Consider the following 16,818-nt stretch of genomic DNA (forward strand, 5'->3'; position numbering starts at 1 on the left):
AGCCCCAGCTGCAAAAGAAAGGGAGCATGCATGGCAAAACATAGCCGACAGAGTCAATGCGTGAGTGTTAATTTAAACATTGATCTAGGGATTTCCACCCATTTAACACGTTATTTATTATATTTTATTTTTTATTTTATACATTTTATTTTGTGACGTGATGTGAGCGCAGGTGCAACCCAACAGGCCCCAAACGTTTCTGGCAGCAAGTAAAAATGAAATATAAAAATATAGTCCAAACAGGTAAGGTGTAATTGTATTATGAGCCATAGTGCTTGGTCTGTTTGTCCCATGTAAATCAATTGCAGTTAGAGGCTACATTAATTTTCTTTCTGTAAGCACTTATTGAAATTATCTGAGCACATTACAAGTACATATTTGCTTACTCTGTATGCTCAAATGTGACCCGTTATAGCCAACAGAAAAAAAGCGGAGGCCCGAAAAACAGGTGGGGGTCCTCCACCACCACCACTCACAGAGGCTGAGCAGTTGGCCCTCAGCCAAAACAGTGGGCGCCCTGTGGCCGAAGGCATCTCTGCGGGGACATCCTCTGAGTCAATAACCCTGCAAGACACAAGTGCCTACATAGGGGGTAAATTCAAAATAAGACATGATGTGCATACATCCTGTCTTCACAGTCACCTTTGCAGTGCTAGTCATTCATTTGATAAACTCTTTACCATAATGGATTATTTTGTAGTGAAGTTATTTTCCTACTGATTTTGCCTTCCCTCAGTCTTGGTTGTCTTTGAGAGCAATATGACAATGAAGTGTAAGGTGATTGGTATGTTTGTTAATTGCCATTTGGTCCCTTGTAAGTTATAAGTGACCTGTATAAACCTCATATACTATCAGTTGATGGTGGTGGTGTACTGCATCTGGTGCAGCCTCCTGTTGAGCCAGACCAACATGCAGTTGTGAGTAATACTCCACAGATTACATGAGTTTACAGTAGAACAGCAATGTTGTTTATTTCTTTACTACAGGAAAATAATGAAGAAACATTGACAGCTGTTACAGAGGAGGAAGCAACAGAGACACTTTATGAGGTTTACATCTTTTAATACTTTGTGTACAGGAAACACAGGCGACCAATAAAGCCAGTTGAACAGAAAATCTGTTTATTCTTCTTTCAACATGTTGAGGTGATGGGTCAAAAGAAATGATTGTGACATATGGTGTCTCTGACTGCGCTTCCATCTTGTATGTCCGTGGGAGGGTCAGGATGTTCATGGTTTGGATCACTGCTGATGTTTGGTTCAGAAGGACAGTGTTCTCCTCTAATTGTGGCAATGTTGTGAAGAATCACACATGGCCACAATAATGTCACATGCCCTTTCTGGGGTGACCCTGAGTCTTTGCAGGCACTGGAACCGGGCCTTAAGCATTCCGATAGTCATTTCAATTCTGGCTCTTGTCCTGCAATTAGCCAGATTATATCGCTGCTGTGGGCCCGGTTCAGGGTCAGGGTAAGGGGTAAGCAAATAGGGTAAACATGGATACCCCCTATCACCAAGCAAGTAGCCAGTGAACTCTCCTAAGACAGAAGGATACACTTCAGTTCAAATGTCCCTGAAGCAATTGGTCTTTATATATTTTAAAGTATTCTCAACTCACCATGTCCAAATTTTGTGCTCAGTGTACATTCACGGAATATTTGTGAGTCATGGACAGAGCCTGGCCACTTGGCTTCCACATTTGTGATAATGTTGGCAGCATCATATATGATCTTCACAGTGCAGAGAACACAAATTAGCATCCATTACTATAATGAAATAATTTGTTAGTTTGAAATGCTACAGGGAACTATGTACCTGTACATTAATGCTGTGGAAAGACTTCCTGTTCACATAGTCTCCTTCATTTACTGAAGGAGCAATGATTGGAATGTGAGTGCCATCTGTACAGCCAATCACGCCTGGGAACCCTGAAAATAAATGTGAAATTTAAGTAGTAGTCCAAGTATCACCACATCATAAATTAAGTTTTGGTCATCCTGATACCTGCAATTTTGTGGAATCCCTCTTTGATAAATCTTGTGGGTCTGTGACCGGGGAACACCACAAACGAGTACAGGAGACGTTTCAGTGCAACTGTAACATTCCTGACTGCCCGACAGACGGTAGCCTTGGAAACGTGCTCAGCGTCACCAATATTATACAGAAAGCTCCCGTTTGCAAAGAACCGAAGTGCAATACAAATAATATGTACAGAACTGAGAGCATGTCCGCGATGTGTCACATGCGTAATATATGGCCTGAGGATGTTATCCAAATAACTTATAGATTGTGCTGAGAAACGGTAACGTTCGCACAGAAAATCATCAGGAAATGATAAAATGTCCAAACGCGTTCTAATCACTCTCTCCCGGCGGAGAGCTCTGCAGAGAATTCGGGCTTCACGATCTACTGGCTCTTCAAGGCAGGGGCACGCCATGTCCGACACTTCCTACTGTCAGGTTTCCGACAAAGGGGCGGAGACAGTCAGGGTTAGTTGTAGTAAACCTGCTAGGGGGCAGGTTAGCTTCACGGAGTGTGTCGTCATGGTGACTCACTGAGGCTTCATCTGAACTCGCTTTGTGAAACCGAAAACCCAGAGTTTTCGTTAACTCAGGGTATACTTACTCAGTTTTTCCACTAAACCGGCTTCCTGAAACAGGGCCCAGGTCATCATTTCAGTTTATTATTTTTTATAAATCTCAACAGGATCTTCAGCTTCATTGTGAAAGGTTTATGTGGAAAACAAACAAGTGGAAGGCGGAGCCACACAGTGGGTTTACCATCATTGTTGCTAACGACAACGCATAAAAACAGTCGCGTAGTGTGGTTATTTTAAATATAAGAGAAAGAGAGAACTTAATATAGCCACTACAGGGACCATCAAAACGATGAAAAAATATTCCCTTAAATTGTTTATTTTGCAACACCACGACACAAACGATAGTGTAATGTGAAATGATAGAGGTTTTCATATCGTCATCCGATATATATTGTTATATCGAACAGCCCTAATGTCTGCTGTGAGGTTCCTGTACTAACAGAAGTCTGAGCTCCCGTTTAATGAGACAGATTTCAGAATTTCACCCACACTCGAGATCAAACTCTGGAAATAAAATCAAACACGGTGGGCACCAAGATGCTAACGGTGGGGCTTCAGGAATGAGTGTTTTACATTGTGCTAGCCGCAGTCATCTTTTATTTACAGTCTGTTTGTCATCCTGTTAAATCCTATTTTTTCCTGGTGGCCTTTGGAGCAGCTGATTTTAAACCATCTGTCTGGAGTTTTAAGGAATACTGAAAGATTCAGAGGACCAAACAAACCCCACAGCCAGTGAAGTAGAATAAGGCAGAATAAAGTGGAAACACTCACTTTTATTTAGGTTTTTACTCACAGAGGTGGCAAAAGTCTTGCTTGGAGTGAAACAAACTTTATTTGTAAAGATGACAAACACAAACTTCACATTTTTAGTAAAGTGTTTTTATTAAAATCAAAAATCATAAAAGGCTTTAAAAACTCCTCGATTGTTTTCTGTTACTGCAGGAAAATGTTTGTGTGCCGTGAAATGATGACATGTCATCCATGAGTGGAACACACCTGGATTTCTGGCACAGCGAGAAAAAACATGAAGTTGTGTAAGACTTGAGCACATAAGGCTGATAAGGCAGCAGAGGAAGTTCCAGGTAAGGTAAAGAGGTGTGGTCACACCTTTACAGCTCAGGGGCTCTTAAAGTACTTTCAGTGCAGAGCCAGGAGCTTAAATCTGACAGACACTCACAGAGACAGAGCTCAGCGGACCTCAGCTACATCACCATGTCCCAGCAGAGACGACCAGTGGGTGGGAAGGCTGAGGTGAACCGGGCAGTGGTGGTGTCCGTGGCCGAGTTTTACCCCGGGGTGAAGATGGGGAACAGGGCCGGAGCCAAGAGGGATGCCAAGAGGCTCCACAGTACCCTCAGCAGGCGGGGCTTTAAGGTGGAGTTGCACAGCGACCTGAGCGGCGCCGAAATCTACGAGCTGTTTGAGAAAGGTAACCAATCGCATCACACCGAAAAGCCCGCTTCCAACAATAAAAACAGGACGCAAAATATTCAAACTTTATTTAAACACAGCACAGAGACAAAATATTTAAATTGAGAGAGCTTTCAGCCAAGAACTCATTCATTTAAAAAAACAGCTGACGTCACAGAAACTCAGAGGGGGCGGGGCATCGGTGCCCACAGCAGGGGCTGCGTCTGTGAGCCCAGTTAAGGAAACATTTGCAGCTCCATCTCCCTGACAGACACGCAGCTTTAACATTACAGTGTGTGTGTGTGTGTGTGTGTCAACACACACAGACACACCTCTGTTCTATTTACAGGTAAAGGTGAGGCTTACACTGCCCTGACACTCATTGGTGACATGCCAGCGCTGACTGATACATTTGTAATTATATAACATGTGAGGATGTGATTATACGAGTGTGTTTTACAGTGATGGTGATTAAACACTGTTATAACTGATTTCCACTCATAGATCAAACATAGGTCACACTCTTTTAAAATAAGTACGACAGCAGCGAGCATAGTGTACATAAAGTTTCATTAGTTTGAATCTTCTGCATGTGAACGTAAACACAGGCTGGCATACCTGCTGCCATGTATCCAGTGTTATGGCTGCTGTGAGAATGCTGACTGAGGGTCACTGAAAGCACTACTGTCTGTTTGTGTCTGTTCTGCAGAGAGCAGGCGGCCCGTGAAGGACTGCTTCCTGGCTGTCTTGTCGTCTCACGGGGAGGAGGACTGCGTATTCGGAGCCGACGGGAAACCCGTCCGGCTGTCTCGGATCTTCGCATATTTTGACAACGAGTGCATGGAGAATAAGGCCAAAGTGTTCCTCATACAGGTAGGTGGCAGAAGGGCGAGGACAACATGAGTTCAGGTCGTGTCGAGGGAATCAAATGATCTGTTTTCTTCTGTGATGCTGAGGTCATCCTCTTGATGCTGTCTCTGCAGGCGTGTCGCGGAGATGCTCTGGATGATGGAGTGGAGGTGGACTCGGCCGGTGACGCCACCGACTGCAGCTTCTCCCTCCACCTCTCGGTTCCTGTAGATACAGCTGTGATGTATGCCACGCCCCCAGGTAAACACCAAGCCTTCAACAGACCACCACCACTACCCTCTAAACCTCCTCAGCGGCCACTCAGACCTCCTAAACTACCCTTCAAACCTCCCGACAGGCAGCATAACCATTTTATCCATCCCTAGAACCTCCACAGTTACCATGAAACATAGAACTTAAACCATCTTTATGACAACTACAACACTTGCAATATGATCACATCTCTTCAGGGACTTTTAAGACCTACCAAAGGACTTCTAAACCTCTTTAGTAACCAGAGAAATCTTCTATACTACCCATTAACCTCCTCTATGACTACTGAAATCATTTTAACTGTTCATGGAATCTCCTCACCTGCCACAAAAGTGCCCAACTACCTGTAGACTCTCCCCAATTACTGCAGACCTCTAACTTCCTCTGAGGCCCGTATACCTTTCCAGCTGATCCTGGAGAACCTCCTTCATGACGCACAAACACATTAAAAAAAAAACCTCAGAGCTTTTTTGGTTGGCAGAAACCTTTATATGATGGTTGATACAACAACACAAGTCCGACTCCGGATACTAATAAATCGTGATTTTCTTTCTCAGTTATGTCCTCAGGAGCTCTCAGAATTCTTCAGAGGTTGTACGTGTTTAACCATGTCAGATTTCTCTGTTTACCTCCTCCTCTCTCCATCAGGTTACGGAGCCTTCATGAGCCCGCTTGGATCCGTCTTCCTGCAGACGTTCTGCACTTTGTTGGAAGACGAGGCCCATCAGAACCTGGAGCTGACTCGCCTGATGACCCGCCTCTCCCACAGGGTGGCCTACACCTTCCAGGCCAAAGGTCATGAGCTGGGCGGAAAGAAAGAGATGCCGTGCTTCCTGACACGACTGACCAGAGAGGTGTTCCTGTTCTCAGAGCCGGAGAGAGCCGGAAAAGCAGAGGGAATCTCAGCCACGTTACTGGTTGGTACTGAGAGCACCAGAACACGGACACCTTCCATTAGTTAGACCAAATCACGGCAGAGCACATGGAGGAATGGAAATGATGTTGTTTTTGTGTGGTGTCGTTCTAAAACTGTGTGAAGAAAATCTTTAGCATGTCCTGTATATATGTATGTATGCACTTCATTATTTATCTGCAAATACACAATGTTTGATACAGTCACAGGTCTGCTTGGTCTATTTCCTGAACGTCTGTCAGTAACAGGCGTAAATCATCATGCCTGACCAGGTAAACGTGTTTATAGGATAATGCAGACATCAACATCGTAAACACACTGGAGCCTGAGCTGGAAACCCTGCACGTTCTTTTTTACAGAGCGGTTGGTGAGATGCAGGGGTAACTTCTGTGAGTCTCATTAATGCTGAATATATCTGCAGGTCAGGGAAGCTCTTTCTGACATCTGAAAACATCTGGACTCTGTGAAGCAGAAACAGGTCAGGAGAGCTGAAAAGCCTCAGTTTGATCTGCCGTCTGTAGCTCTGCACTGACCTGCAGATGATTTTGTGGAGAGGTCTGTGAACTTGCTCTGTCTTTCCAAGCTTGTGACGTTAGAGAACGAGGATGATGATGTTTGTTTCACACCTCCAGATTTTAATCATGTGGTCAGAATAAACTCAGTTTGTGACAGGAGCTTCTTTTTTTTACCTTTGTGAATGTAACACTGGAACTATTTGGCTTCTAGAGCACCACTGAATATCCATGTAATGTGTCTAAGCTGTGAATGAAGAGGGTGTAGTGATGTGATGGAGCAGTTGTGGGGAAGTGAAACAGCTGAGTTCTGGGAAATGTCGTGCTGTGTGTCAGACATGAATCATAAATGTGTTGCAGGTACTAAACTGAAAGTAGATGAAGGAAGGCCTCAGGACAAAACCGCTCCCACACCTCTGTGAGCGTAAACTTCCTGACCTGCTGACTGCTCATTCCAGGTCACATGATCTGCTTTATTTCACATTCAGTGATAACAGGTGTGGACTCTGTAAGTTCTGGTTCACGTCCAGACAGGAAGTACTCAAACCCAGACAGACTGACTTTATGTGATCCCTTCAGGTACTCCCACACGTGTCTCTGTATGAACACACACCTGCTGACTCAAGGAGATGACTCAGAAACATCTCCACCTAAGATTCCCACAACTCCTGTAAGAGGACAAAATATGTGAAATGTAAATCCAGCCTGACCCTGCAGGTTGATTGGTCACCTGTTAACAGATGTAAAGTTCAAACCCTCACCTGGTTTCTGGTTTAAATGCTTAAACATGTGACTCATCCACAGCTGTACCTTCACACTGCTGATGAAGAGGTTAAAACTTTTAAATTACTGTTTATACCGACCTGTTAGACTCACATATGCAGTAAATCTTACATTTTATTGTTAAACATGTGACGATGTTCTTCAGACTGGCACTTTAGTTTAGGAATAATCTTTTTCTTCAACCAACAATTCAAGATTTATTTGTAATGTCTCAATACAGGAGTAGAAATTTTTAAGCACTATAAAAGATTTCTGCACCTACTCCAAATTACTGTTTTTTATTATTAAAAACTACCTGCTGTTAATTTCTGATACTCAGATAGTTATTTGTTCATATTCAGATGTATTTATCAAAGGAAAAATAAATGCAGATATAAAAATGTGTGACTACGTGGATAATGAGTGAATAAGTGAAGAAATAACCTTCATAAATGATAAAATAAGCTCCAGTTTATTGCAGTCGCATTAAAGTGGATCAATGAACAGCTGAAGTTTGTGAAACTTCTCAAGAAATGGTGACACAACATCTTCAAGAACTTTAGGAAAACCTTTCCCAGGATCAGAGATCTTCTCTCTCTGACTCTGAGGACAGGAACACCTCTCTGGTCAGTCGTGTCAGGAAGCACGGCATCTCCTTCTTCCCGCCCAGCTCACGACCTTTGGCCTGGAAGGTGTAGGCCACCCTGTGGGAGAGGCGGGTCATCAGGCGAGTCAGCTCCAGGTTCTGATGGGCCTCGTCTTCCAACAAAGTGCAGAACGTCTGCAGGAAGACGGATCCAAGCGGGCTCATGAAGGCTCCGTAACCTGATGGAGAGAGGAGGAGGTAAACAGAGATACTGGTCTCTGGACCATGGTGAAAAATCTGCAGATTATTGATTCAGACAAATGTCACCACCAGGAGTCAAAAATGAAGAGGTTCTGTGGTCTCTTCAAAGGTGTTAGAGTTTTCAGAGAAGGTTCTGTAGGGTTTGGACAACACTACTAAAATTACTGCTTCAGTTGTCAGGAAAAGGTTCTAGAGGTCCTCACAAAGTTGTAGGACTCACTGAGGAAGTTGCACTGGTATTTTAAGTTTAAGGGATCCTGGAGAAAGGGAGCCTTGAGGAGATTAGACTGGTCAGTGAGAAGGTTCAAGGTCCTCTGGTAGGCTGGTTATGGCCAGAGAGATTTAAGCAGCTGTTTGAAAAGTGAACTTAATATTTAGGATGAAGAAGGTCACCTAGCTTCAGTTAGGAATGTGCAGTGGTCATTACAGAGGTTCAAGAGCTTTGTAGTCATTGTGGAGCCTCTAAGCGTAGTTTACGAGGTTTCAGTTGTCAATAAAATGTTTGAGGGGTCTTTAGGATGCTGTAGCAGTCACTGGGGAAGTTTTATGATCACAAAACAGGTTCAACAGATTCTTTAGAAGATTTTACATGTCAGGTGGTTTGAGGTTTATTCAAGAGATCCTATTATAAATCCTATTATAAAATATATTATAAAATCTCCTACAGGTGTTTTAGTGGTAACTGAGGAGTTTCATAGAACAGACCAAATAGTCAAGATCATCAAAGGTCACTGGACAGGTATGAAGAAATGTTCAAAATGGTTTTAGATGTCACTGAGGAGGTTCTGCAGGTACATTTGGTTATTTGATTGTTCCAGAGATGATTTGGTAGGGTGGAACAGTTGCTGGTGAGGTTTGTTTTAGTTGTCATAAATACAGTTTTATGGGATGTTGATGCTCTAGAGTTCTTCAGGTAAACCATAGCGATCATAGAGGAGCTCTGAGAGTTTGTTTGACAGATTTTAGTAGTCATTGAGGAGGTGGGCACTTTTGTGGCAGGTGAGGAGATTCCATGAACAGTTATGAAGGCGTCATGGAGGTTCTCCAGGATCAGCTGGAAAGGTATACGGGCCTCAGAGGAAGTTAGAGGTCTGCAGTAATTGGGGAGGGTCTACAGGTAGTTGGGCACTTTTGTGGCAGGTGAGGAGATTCCATGAACAGTTAAAATGCTTTCAGTAGTCATAGAGGAGGTTAATGGGTAGCAGGGGCAATTCTAGGATTAGAGCTTTGGGGGTGCTGAGCACCCAGAGAGCTGCCCAGCCAGGCAAGATAAATCATAAGATTCTTAAATTCATCAAGTCTCTCTGTCCCTGGGTCCTCGTCTCAAAACATGACATCACTGTTTTGTACATTTTAACACAATTTAATCCCCACATTTGTGAAAGAAAAGCAAAACACTTTTTTGAAAAGTCTGTAACAAAACCATCAAATCTGATCAAGGTTATTTAAATGCTACAAAAGAAGAATGGATTGGAATTAAAAAAAAAAAAAAATACATATCCTAACCTTAATTACTCCGGGAGAATAATGAGTGATGCTCATAGTGAGTAAAAAGTAAACTGAGTGCATTGTTTGGACAGAGATTCACTTTTAATGTGTATGTATAATATAATACAGATACATAAAAAACACTCCCACAACAGAATAAATTATTACAAATAAAAATCTAATTTAATAATACTAATTTTGTGTTGTAAGATTTATGGGTTTCATGCTTTCATAGTGGTACTTTCAGGTGGTACACACTGTAAAAAGTTTAACATTTTTAGAAACAGAGCACTTCTCTTTACAGCTCCTCACTCCACCAGGGCCGTTTGGCGCTTTCTGATAGTGTGCAAATGTGGCGCACATACTGTGGCAGTCATACAGACAACTGGACGGTCCAAAAGTTGGCCTACCTATTACTGGCTGAGGTTTTAGTAGAGTTGTGGCTGAACCACATAAAAATATATCATTAATTTTAATCTCCCCAATCAATGATAATGTTATGTTGGAATGTTGTTAAAGAGGGTCAAAAATGTTTCAACCCAGTTTGTTTTGCAGATTCTGTACAGCAGCTTTAATATAGGGAGGACACAACTTCCAGATTGTGTAAGTAAAATCAGGTTTTTTCTCTTTGTCAGTTTAACAGTTTCTGTTTTGCCTGTCACTGTTCCCTGTCTGTTTTCTTACCTGGTTCTTCCTGACCTTGTACTTTCTCCTCACATTCTCCTCTTTCCTCTCTCCCTCTTTGGACTGACACTCATACACAAATAGATTGTATTCAATTAGATGATAAATTACATTAATATGAAAAAATACTATTAAGATCGCTAACACAAAGTCCTCTCTCAGTCTACTTTCAACCAAAAGGAAAATAACCAAACCACATCTACATCTAATAAAAGATATAAATATTGAAACACTGATCCAACATTATTCTTGATTGACGGATTGTTTGATTTTACACTTTTACCTGAATGTGGCTCCTTTTTAAAAAACAAAACAAAAAACAAAAACAACTTCCTTATATCTATTATGAACCTGGCTGTCTCTCTGTACAAAAAAAATGGTAAATGGCCTGTATTTGTATAGCGCTTTACTAGTCCCTAAGGACCCCAAAGCGCTCTACACATCCAGTCATCCACCCATTCACACACACACATTCACACACTGGTGCTGGCAAGCTACATTGTAGCCACAGCCACCCTGGGGCGCACTGACATGTGTGCGCCCCAGGGTGGCCCCAAAACACACACACACACACACACACACACACACACACACACACACACACACACACACACACACACACACACAACAGGAGTTATAAGGTTAATGGGCATTCGGTCAGTTAGCTAGTTAGTATCGATTTAAAACAGGACAGTGGTAACAACAGTGGGCTACGGACAATTTTAAGTTTTAGGTTTTCAAATGTCGCTGATTTTACTGCAGTGTAGGACGAATTGTAGGGTAGCAAACATCGCTGGAAAACAAGTTTTTTTACACCCTGGTTATCTGGTGTAATGTTTTTCAGCTAAAAAGAAACATGGTCTGACTCCTACCAACTATATAAAGAGTAACTGAAGGTTAAATGCAGCTAATATGTCCTGTTTTAAGCCAGGCACTTACACCTCCGCTCAGCTGCGTCTCAGCCACCATTGCTCTGGCAGCAACGGCGCTAGAGCCAGAGCAGGGGAACGTGGAGCTGGAACAAACCATTTTGGGAGAGGGGGGGTATCTATACTTTTCCTGTTAAAATGTTATGTCTCAACCAAGTACTGTATGCTTTTTATATTTTTAGCAGTGTGTCACACAAACAGCAAATATTGTCAAAAAAAAGTAAGAAATCTTTGGGGGTGCTTTGATTTGTGACATCTAAAATCTTTGGGGGGCTAAAATCGCCCCTGATGGGTAGTATAGAAGATTTCTCTGGTTACTAAAGAGGTTTAGAAGTCCTTTGGTAGGTCTTAAAAGTCCCTGAAGAGATGTGATCATATTGCAAGTGTTGTAGTTGTCATAAAGATGGTTTAAGTTCTATGTTTCATGGTAACTGTGGAGGTTCTAGGGATGGATAAAATGGTTATGCTGCCTGTCGGGAGGTTTGAAGGGTAGTTTAGGAGGTCTGAGTGGCCGCTGAGGAGGTTTAGAGGGTAGTGGTGGTGGTCTGTTGAAGGCTTGGTGTTTACCTGGGGGCGTGGCATACATCACAGCTGTATCTACAGGAACCGAGAGGTGGAGGGAGAAGCTGCAGTCGGTGGCGTCACCGGCCGAGTCCACCTCCACTCCATCATCCAGAGCATCTCCGCGACACGCCTGCAGAGACAGCATCAAGAGGATGACCTCAGCATCACAGAAGAAAACAGATCATTTGATTCCCTCGACACGACCTAAACTCATGTTGTCCTCACCCTTCTGCCACCTACCTGTATGAGGAACACTTTGGCCTTATTCTCCATGCACTCGTTGTCAAAATATGCGAAGATCCGAGACAGCCGGACGGGTTTCCCGTCGGCTCCGAATACGCAGTCCTCCTCCCCGTGAGACGACAAGACAGCCAGGAAGCAGTCCTTCACGGGCCGCCTGCTCTCTGCAAAACAGACACAAACAGCTGTGCCGTCAGCAGAGATGGGCAGTAACACGTTACTGTAATCCGATTACTTTTTCGAGTAACGAGTAAAGTAAGGGATTACTATTGCAAAAAAGGTAATTAGATTACTGTTACTTTCCCATAAGCACGCTGCGTTACTGCATTAATAAAACTGTGATTTACTTGCAAGAGTGTCTCATGACAATGACGTAAGCGAGTGCGACGTTCGTGGCAACAGCTGTGTGCAGATCAGCAATGGATAATATAACGAGTGCAGGAGAGAGTATGACCCTGCAGCGTTTAAAGCATGGAAGTACTGACCTTACTTTGAGTTTGATTCCGTAAAAAGTGACAAAAACATTAGCGTCTGTTGTGTGTGGGAAGAAAAGTTATTTTTACAGCGAAAAAACCCCTAAATGTCCGAGCAAGCACCAAATACGCTGCTGCTGGAATCTGAAATTCACAGAGAAACTCCCAGATCCTTCCACTGACATGATGGCTGCGGCACACCTGCACCAGGGCAAACCTCGGCTTGCCCCACTTCTGCTATATAGGTCAAAATAGAGCAACAGGACCGCTGAGACTTTGATTTTATTTATTTTCTGCTGTGTTTTACTTGCATCTATTTGAAAGAGAGAGTGTAAACACAAAAAACGATTTTATTTTATGTGCTGGAATATGCAGAAAATAGGTTTAAATGTTAAACAAATTTCTTCCAGTCAGAGAATGTTGCATATAATTTAATGTTTGCTTGATGCATAAAGTTAAAAGATTAAAACTGATAAAACAAGTATTAAAAAGAGACTTTTTCATTTGATTACATTTTATATGATGGATTATGTAGAAAAAGTAGAATTGGGCTGAAAGATCTGTTGCTTTATTACCTATTTAGGGGATAAATCATGTTTTAAAAAGTAACTAAGTAACTAATTACTTTTGAAAATAAGTAATCAGTAAAGTAACAGGATTATTTTTTTCGGGAAGTAACCAGTTATTAGTTACTGATTACTTTTTTCAAGTAACTTGACCAACTCTGGCCGTCAGTGACCCTCAGTCAGCATTCTCACAGCAGCCATAACACTGGATACATGGCAGCAGGTATGCACGTGCTCAATGCACATGCGCCTCATCTGCAGAGTGGTTACTCATGAGAAACAGGAACACTGACGCAAAAGCCAGCCTGTCTTTATTTTTTATTACCATCTAATAAGTTGTTAGTAATTAAATAGGTGTTACACTGCAGTTCCTCTGACATCCAGCAGAGGCAGCAGGGAGTCTGTCCCCATGTTCTTCCATGTTAAAACTAGTAAACATCTTTACAGCCTGATACACAAACTGTTTGGTCTCTGCATAATTTCTTAACCCATACCTATTTAAACTGGATTAAGGCTTAAAGTGTGCATTATTAGGGCCGTGGCCTCTTTGACAAACAGGTGGATGGTGACACAGGCGGCTGTTGCTGCTAGCTATCTGCTAGCTTCACCTCAGCTAACTGAAGTGCAAAAGCAGCCCAGCATAGCCAGGCTTTCTCTGTTTTAGCTGGATTAAATTCAGTCTGAGTTGACCGGCATCACGATGGTGGTTACTGGTTAAGGCATGCATGATGTGACTCTGCACAAAGCAAACATTATCAGTGGTGAAAGAGCTCTGAAGATTATAAAAATACAGCACCAAATACAGAGCTGGTGCTACTATAAGATCAGTGATTAGATACTTTATTGATCCCACATGGGAAATTGTTAAATGAGCCAACACACCTGGGCTACGTGACCAGTAGTCAGTCATGTGATCGTTCAGATAAGATAAACTTACGATGAACTTTTGTTTTGATGTTGGAGCGAATAAATGACGCACCTCGCCTGTCCTGTGAGAAGCAGGTTCTAGCCTGGAGCTGCTGAATGGCACAGTGAGCTGCTCACAGACACTCTACAGTCAGCTGATCATTCACCTCATCACGCTATGATTCAATTTGCCCTCCGGCCTGCAGCTGTTTGGGTCTTTAATATGTAATAATAGAAATAATATACAACATGGAAGCATCCATCAGTATATTCTTCTTCTTTCTTTAATGTATTAGAACTAATCGGCACTTGTCTCATGGTGCTCAGAGCTGAAAGTCAATAAATCCATAAATCCATAGAGCAATAAATAAATGTCCAGAGCTCGCTGTTCCAGAGTCAGATGCAGGTTTGCACACCTAAGCTGCGCTGTCACAGAGAAAAGAGGCTTTCTCCTTTAGACCGCTGCTGCCGTGAACTTTAACCTTTGACCTGATAACCGAGGCATGCAGGACCAATAAGCATCTGACTGAGATGACTTTGCTGGGAAGTTTGTACGTGTGGAAGCTGCAGACCTGCTCAGAGCTCTGCATTTACACAGGCGTTCTCACCTGCTGATCAGCAGCACCTGGTTACCTGTGAGATGAGTGAGGCTGGACATGTTCACGCTCACCTGCACATGAGCCCATGCCCGCTGCAGGTGATTTATCCTTCAAACCACGCATGATGCTTCCATGGAAATGTTACCTTGCACAAACAGCTCGTAGATTTCGTCACCACTCAGGTCGCTGTGCAGCTCCACCTCGAAGCCTCGCCTGCTGAGGGTGCCATGAAGCCTCTTGGCGTCTTTTTGGGCTCCGGCCCTGTCCCCCAGACTCACGCCGGGGTCAAACTGGGCCACGGACACTACCACAGCCCGGTTACTCCCTGCTCTGGCATCCATCACGCATCTGTTAGCTCTCCACCTGCAGCAGATGTGAAGGTTCAACCCCGCCTTCTGGCACACCTGACAGTGTGGTGGACTGCCCTGGACAGGTGTTGCACAACTATGTTTTTTCCTTTCCTGCAGGTAACACTGGTCACGATGCCCTCAGCTGTTTGAGTTTCACAATGAGTCAACACTCACCTGCAGACCATAAATCCAGCAGTTTGACAGCAGTGACGTGGCCCAACACACTGCTAGGAATCAGCAACACCTGCAGGTCAAAGGTCAAGATGTGTCCTTCGGCTTGTGAGCAGCTCAGCTCACACATGAAAGGCGTGAGCTGAGTGCCTTTGATGTGTGAGATGAGAATAGCAGATTAGATGTGTTTCACTGTAATCTGAGAATAGCAGAAATGAAAATCTCAGTACAATTTATCATCTTTCCTCAGAGATTTATGATATTATAAACTTTAAATTAAACTTTAAATTAAACTTTAAATTAAACTTTAATCCAAATTTTAAGGTTTTTTTTAATCACTGACTGATAAACAATGGTTTAATTTTTAACAGTTTTATCATCTAAGACAAAAAATTAAAAAACAGCAATTTTTCTGTATTCTTACACTGAACTGACAGTTTATTCTTTTTGGAAATGTGCATAAACTGCCATAAATCACTGGGACACAGTCAGGTTTTTTAAGTGATTTTTACTTTTATTTACTTTTAATTTTTTTTTTTTTTATGAAATCTTTAATCTTAGAAAGTATCTGGGGTTATTTCTTGATACAATGCTCAACAAAAGACTCAAAAACAACACAAACTTCCACAAATCTACTACAAACTGGAACTGGGAACAATATGCTTTTTTGCACTTTTTGCATCTTGCACGTGTATAATTATAATGAACGAGGGGGCTTGGGGTGAAACGGCATTTTGGTATGCTGTATATTGTGTATATTGTTGTACTGACAATAAAGACCTTAAATCTTGAATCTACATGCCATATCAGTGGGAGAAATGTTTCATCATTATCCAGGTGACTTCTTCAGTCTCAGCTAACTGCAGATTTCCAACCTTATAAACAGGACATCTGCATAATGACTGAAACTAGCACACTAACAATATGAGGTCAGTTTATGATCATTCATGTGCAAATTGTCATGACCATTGTTACGAAATCAATTCTTTTTTATTCCTCGAGGCATCCAGAGACCGCACCGGACTCAGTAGTCATTTTCACAAAACCTTTATTCATCTTCATTTAAGCATCTTCTAGAAGGGGAGACGTGCAAGGCTGGTGTCCCTCTGCAGATCTTCCACTCCTTTGTTTGTTACAGTCAGCTTTATAGAAGCGACCCCATGGTGTGTTGCAAACTCTGTGTTTGTGTGTGTATGCACGAGCACGTGAGTGCCTGTGTGTGCGCGTATCCGTATGTCTATGTAAGTGCACGTAAGTGAATGTGTGCGCGTATCTGTGTGTATGTGTGAGTGTAACAGTTTAAGCACTGTGTGTGTGTGTCTCTGTGTACGTGACATCCTGCCGGTCATAAAAGTAATCTCACCCAAGCTACACCAAATTCCTCTACATAACATAGAAAACAGAGTTAACATATTTCAAACACTGAGACCCCCACTCTGCATCCACTGGGCCAGTGGCCTCTTGTTGTCTTACATTTACAGATCATGTGGAGAGCAAACCTACTTCTAAGTTATAACAATTATGAGTTTTTATTAAAGGTACAAGCATCAGCATCAGCAACCCCCAACTGTAGCTTCCTGTCTCCTTTTATGACAGCAGACCCCCAGTGTTAATAAATTTATTTCCCTCTAAACAATTACACACACTCTCAGGCCTACAGCTAAGCCAAACTGAAACACAGACA

The 16,818-nt window shown here is 42.6% G+C and overlaps 2 protein-coding genes across 2 annotated transcripts; one reads left to right on the top strand and one right to left on the bottom strand.

The window, feature by feature from the left end:
* Nucleotides 1-3,721: 3,721 nt before the first annotated feature.
* On the top strand, nucleotides 3,722-6,717 carry LOC120730405 (caspase-3-like). The gene is made up of 4 exons (XM_040026801.1): nucleotides 3,722-4,027; nucleotides 4,718-4,881; nucleotides 4,992-5,118; nucleotides 5,779-6,717. The coding sequence occupies exons 1-4, from the start codon at nucleotides 3,811-3,813 to the stop codon at nucleotides 6,090-6,092; spliced, it is 822 nt and encodes a 273-aa protein (XP_039882735.1). The 5' UTR covers nucleotides 3,722-3,810; the 3' UTR covers nucleotides 6,093-6,717.
* Nucleotides 6,718-7,569: 852 nt separating this feature from the next.
* On the bottom strand, nucleotides 7,570-15,060 carry LOC120730406 (caspase-7-like). Its single transcript, XM_040026802.1, has 4 exons — nucleotides 14,759-15,060; nucleotides 12,070-12,233; nucleotides 11,833-11,959; nucleotides 7,570-8,142 (listed from the first exon to the last, which is right to left on the bottom strand). Exons 1-4 carry the CDS (start codon nucleotides 14,952-14,954, stop codon nucleotides 7,898-7,900), a joined length of 732 nt encoding a protein of 243 aa, XP_039882736.1. The 5' UTR covers nucleotides 14,955-15,060; the 3' UTR covers nucleotides 7,570-7,897.
* Between the last annotated feature and the right edge of the window lie 1,758 nt (nucleotides 15,061-16,818).

This window comes from Simochromis diagramma, unplaced genomic scaffold (assembly GCF_900408965.1).
Source record: "Simochromis diagramma unplaced genomic scaffold, fSimDia1.1 OVJJ01000293.1, whole genome shotgun sequence".
Taxonomy (NCBI): Eukaryota; Metazoa; Chordata; class Actinopteri; order Cichliformes; family Cichlidae; genus Simochromis; species Simochromis diagramma.

What these genes read in the sequence shown, in the direction of transcription:
- LOC120730406 (XM_040026802.1), bottom strand. Translation starts at nt 14,954, where the DNA reads ATGGATGCCAGAGCAGGGAGTAACCGGGCTGTGGTAGTGTCCGTGGCC. An exon ending in CCAAAGTGTTCCTCATACAG is followed by an intron (nt 11,960 to 12,069) that starts GTAGGTGGCAGA and finishes CTGTCTCTGCAG; the next exon opens with GCGTGTCGCGGAGATGCTCT. An exon ending in GATGTATGCCACGCCCCCAG is followed by an intron (nt 8,143 to 11,832) that starts GTAAACACCAAG and finishes TCTCTCCATCAG; the next exon opens with GTTACGGAGCCTTCATGAGC.
- LOC120730405 (XM_040026801.1), top strand. Translation starts at nt 3,811, where the DNA reads ATGTCCCAGCAGAGACGACCAGTGGGTGGGAAGGCTGAGGTGAACCGG. An exon ending in CTACGAGCTGTTTGAGAAAG is followed by an intron (nt 4,028 to 4,717) that starts GTAACCAATCGC and finishes TCTGTTCTGCAG; the next exon opens with AGAGCAGGCGGCCCGTGAAG. An exon ending in GATGTATGCCACGCCCCCAG is followed by an intron (nt 5,119 to 5,778) that starts GTAAACACCAAG and finishes TCTCTCCATCAG; the next exon opens with GTTACGGAGCCTTCATGAGC.